The 4669-nt window shown below is 35.9% G+C and overlaps 1 protein-coding gene across 1 annotated transcript; it reads right to left on the bottom strand.

The window, feature by feature from the left end:
• Positions 1–565: 565 nt before the first annotated feature.
• On the bottom strand, positions 566–3715 carry LOC108218806 (serine/threonine-protein kinase PBL35). Its single transcript, XM_017391925.2, has 6 exons — positions 3349–3715; positions 2166–2476; positions 1929–2064; positions 1654–1787; positions 1457–1580; positions 566–1291 (listed from the first exon to the last, which is right to left on the bottom strand). The coding sequence occupies exons 1-6, from the start codon at positions 3470–3472 to the stop codon at positions 834–836; spliced, it is 1287 nt and encodes a 428-aa protein (XP_017247414.1). The 5' UTR covers positions 3473–3715; the 3' UTR covers positions 566–833.
• Between the last annotated feature and the right edge of the window lie 954 nt (positions 3716–4669).

The following is a 4669-nucleotide window of genomic DNA, read 5'->3' as shown; positions in this document are numbered from 1 at the left end:
ATGTTTGGTGCATGTGTGTCTGTATATAGCTAGGTAATTTTTCAGATTAAGACTCAGAACTAGTACCTTTGAAGAAGTTAAAAGTTGTTCCGGATTCTATGCTTGAATCAGACGCGATTAATTAACAAGCCAATGAGCTATATGCAGTAATCTCATGTCTCAAACATCACTAATGCTTTTTCATCTTGCAAAAGAGACTTTTAGGGTGCCCTTTGGGTGTTTCTGGAGGTTCTACAGCTATCTTGAGAAATGTAATATTCTGATGTAGCCTTTTTATTTGTTTCACAAACTGCTGGCCCCAGAAGAAGGGAATAAATTTCCACTACTAGGAGTATAAAACTCAAAAGGCTAGAACTGAACAATGTATACATTGTTTATATGCTCTTGTAATTGATCCCCAGCTGTAGCAGAGTCTATACCCCCTTTTCTAGGTAAGATGTTAAAGTGTTAAAGATTTACCATTACCAAATAAAACTATATGAAAAAAAAAAAAAAGAGACTTTAATGGGTGTAGTAATATTTGTAAAATTGCAAGCAGAGGTAAACAACATTTAGGCGCTGGAAGTTTTCAATTATCAAATAAAGGTTTAATTACTGCAGTAAAAGGACAGTGAGATTCTGAAGCATTGCGGATGGAAATTTAATCTCAACAGTATTTGAAGAACTCAACACCCTGTTGAGTCATCCTCTTTGGAATCTAAGGTTTCAAACACCCAAAAATAATACAATAAAATTGAAACTATGTCTTCAAACATCGTATTGGCTTCGCTTCTTGATCCTTTGGTTCCGACAGAAGTTTGAAATCCAGCTATAGACTGGATTTCAATAACAGATCATTTTATGTGCTGTTGCTTACCCGTATTCCAAGGAGAACCTCTCATACTCCTAGATTGGTTATAATTATGTTGGTGGGGTCCATCAGGTTTCTTCTTGCGCCTACCTTGTTGAGATAGTCGAGTGTGGTATGACAATATAGCAAGATCATTAAGGCCTTGCAATGGAGTAAGAACCTTTACAACCTCATCCATGGTAGGACGTGATTTTGGATCTCTACTTAAGCAGTTGTAAGCTAGCTGAGATACTTTCTGCACTCCTTTTACTGAGTAATTCATTTCCAACCGAGGATCAACTAGTTGATAGAACTTGCGCTTATCAGCTAAATAAGGCCGAGCCCATGCCACAAGATTTTGTTCTCCACTTGGCCGTTTCTTGTCCATCGACCTCCTACCAGTTAATATCTCCAATAACACAACCCCAAAGCTAAACACATCACTCTTAGAAGTCAAGTGTCCTGACAAAGATTGTGAATATCAATGTTCTGACTCATTACATATGTCAAACAAAAGTTACTGACAATATTGTCCATCACTACTTGTGATCTGACAAGCAATAGAAACAAATCTGCAAGAAAATATTTTTCTAAGCTCAGACAAGATGAATAAATATCACCACAAACCTGTCATCACATACTCTGGAGCAGCATAACCATATGTTCCAACTACCCGGGTAGAGACGTGAGTTTTATCCCCCTGTGGACCTGCTTTTGCTAGACCAAAGTCTGAAAGCTTTGCATTATATTCCTAAATAGAGAAGTTATTGTTAGGGGATGGAATAATCCATAAAGAGCACTAATATTGATAGATTACTCCATACCGAATCAAGCAAGATGTTAGATGTCTTAAAATCTCTGTAGATGACAGGTTCAGAGCCTGCATGTAGAAATGCTAAACCTTTGGCTGCCCCTAGTGCTATTTTAATCCTGTTGGACCATGGAAGGGGCACGGTTCCTTCAAAAATTCAACTATATTAGGACATGTTCGATGCATATTCAACAGTTAGCCATGATGTAATGCTAGTTGCAATTTTGCATTCATGTTCCATAAATCATAAAATGCCGAGTGATGGGCAAAAATTTATGCAACACTCACTTCTAAATAGGTGATTCTCAAGGCTTCCACGAGTCATAAATTCATAAACAAGCAACCTCTGATCATCTTCAATACAGTATCCAATTAGCTTCACCAGATTATGATGGTGAAGCTGGCCGAGAAAGTCTACTTCTGCCTGCAAAAGACAATTTCAAATGTTACATATACCATTTTATTACCATAAGAACTTTCTTTTTTGACATTAACCTTCTAACCACGACCAGATAATCTACTAACCACCCATTCTCTATGGCCTTGAAGACCATCTGGCTTTAAACTTTTGACTGCAACAGTGATTCCCGATCCTGGTTTTGCAGGAGCTGTGCCATTTTCTTCAATCCATCCTTTAAATACGAACCCAAAACCCCCCTCGCCAAGTATACTATCTGGTCTAAAATTCCCAGTAGCTGATTTTAGCTCCTGGAAAGTAAACTGAAGTAACTGGCGCATCATTTTGCTTTCTAAATTGGGATTGTCCAAAGAGTTTTGAGCATCATTCGGAGCACACATCTCTCGATTACTGGCATTAAGGTACCGTGTCTCTGTAACTGCAATTAAATAATCCTGGTAGCTAAATACCCAGAAACAATTTACATAGCCACATTATATGCTAAGTTCCATGTAGAAAATGACCAAAAAGTTTAAATGGAAATCTATACTAATTGGAGGGGGCTGTGATGTTGATGACTTTTACATGAACAAGTTAATAAAAAAAAAACGACAAAGTTGGGTTACGTTGTTATTTTTTTATTTTTTTGCAGCAATTTTGTAGGTACCTAGAGCTTTTTATTACTTCCTCACAACAATAGCAAGTGCCACAAAAAGAAAATTTTGGAGGAATTGTTTGCTTCAAGTTCACATCATAAATGATTGAGAAGACTTATAAAACAAGTATAACTGATCCTAGAAAATGGAAATAATTCACAACATAAGAATAGAACGAAGTAGATTATGTAGCAAGTAAATCAGTAAAAAAAAGGTACCAACTACCACAAAAACAAAACTGAAGCAGCCCACTTAACCACATCTGTCACAGTACCTGAATTACACAGAGCTAGAAGACAACAAATATTTGTTTCACTAAATAACAGAGACAGGAAAAAACAAAAGATAGATTCCAAATACGAATATAAACAAACTTGATTTTTCAAGAAAACCACAAATTGCCGATATGGACAAAATCTAAAATGACTTAAAACAACATCAACCAGTTCTTACTTCAATGGAAGAGAAAATATCAAGCAACCATATCCAAAATATATAAAGGACCGCTGAGAACACGTTTTAGCCGGAAAACAGCAATAACAATTGTTCAAACACCTTTTTTAAGAGCCTAAAACAACTGCTCTCACTTGAATCACCGATAATAACTTTATCTACATCAAGTTGAAAGATGATAACTTGTACACATATAAAGTACCTGCATCATAAACAAGACTGGGACGAGGGATAGAGTTGGGTGAAGTTCTGAAATCAGAGGATTTACAGTTACCACTACTAACACTGCGCCTCAGAATTGCCCAGCACCCACACTTGTTCTCCATCTTCTTGATTTCTTTATGATAAAAAAAACAATTAATGGTATTTTAAAATACCAAAATTCTTCACCATCTTCTTGATTTCCCTCTCATTGTATAATTAATTTAGTGACAACCCTGTTGAGACAAACAACAGAGATGCACATAAATGAGTAGAAAAAGCAAGAGAGATTTACAAGAAAGAGAGAAAATTTTATTGGAGTGAGATTAGAGTAGGCAGCATCTATAAAAATCATAAGAAATAAGCAGGCATTATGATAACAGTGTGTACAAAAAGAATTTTTTCACCACCTTTTTTGTGGGGACTGGCCAGCAATTAGGCACCCCACTCCTCCTCTGTTAACGGTTAAAGGGAATTTACTAAAAGAGCCTGCTTGATGTGAGTGATGTGACACCATTTTTATACTACAGCCTTTCTTTTTTAAAGAAAAAAAATTATAGTCAAAATAAGCAGGATATTCCGATTTTGATGATGAATAGAGTAATTACCATTTAACATTTCTAAAATCCTTCCTCATACAAATTCAAAGTGAATAACAAAGTAAAGTATCTTCATTTATTTACTTTTTGGAAGTAATCGTGAGCCCTAACAAACAAATTATATATTATGTGATACGTTCGGGTGTCCATAACTTCCCTAACTCGAATCATGACGCTGGCTGTTACACTATAAAAATTATACTAGGGCATCTCTGACAAATAATCTCCATTATATATTGTACATATAGATAGAGTATAAACCTGCATAAACATAATTATAGTTTGTGCTTTAGACATTTAAAGCTGAGAGTTGATTAATCAAGACTTAACGAGTAATCAAAGTAAGAGTAAACAAACCAATAGTTGGCAGCATGATTGTGTCGTCAAAGGCAATGGGAAGATAGTCAATAGCATATTTGAGTGCAACCCAATCCCATCAATCTCTGTCTGCAGTAAGTATGGTTGGATTATATGGTGATTATATATAATGAGAATTGATTGTGTATATTTGGAACGAAATGCAAGAGAAAATATAGGAAGATATGAAAGGAGACCAGACTGGACTAGTGTATTCTTCTCTTGTATTGTAAGGGAGATTCTGTTCTGTTCCTTTTCTACACGCTTTGCAACTTGGCCATGCCTGGTTGAGAATCGGCCTTTATGCTAAGCTCAGTGGGAATGTGTGATATATGATCGTGTCCCACGTACCATATTTTCTCTAAA

This window comes from Daucus carota, chromosome 4, assembly GCF_001625215.2.
Source record: "Daucus carota subsp. sativus chromosome 4, DH1 v3.0, whole genome shotgun sequence".
NCBI classification, from domain to species: domain Eukaryota; kingdom Viridiplantae; phylum Streptophyta; class Magnoliopsida; order Apiales; family Apiaceae; genus Daucus; species Daucus carota.
The sequence above is the reverse complement of the archived record's forward strand: the minus strand, read 5'-3'. Positions and strand labels throughout refer to the sequence as shown.

Bases quoted from the DNA above. Each gene is read 5' to 3' on its own strand.
- LOC108218806 (XM_017391925.2), bottom strand. From the start codon at position 3,472: ATGGAGAACAAGTGTGGGTGCTGGGCAATTCTGAGGCGCAGTGTTAGT. The intron at 2,477-3,348 runs GTACTTTATATG...ATTTAATTGCAG, and splicing joins CAGTCTTGTTTATGATGCAG to TTACAGAGACACGGTACCTT. The intron at 1,581-1,653 runs GTATGGAGTAAT...TTCTCTATTTAG, and splicing joins CTAACATCTTGCTTGATTCG to GAATATAATGCAAAGCTTTC.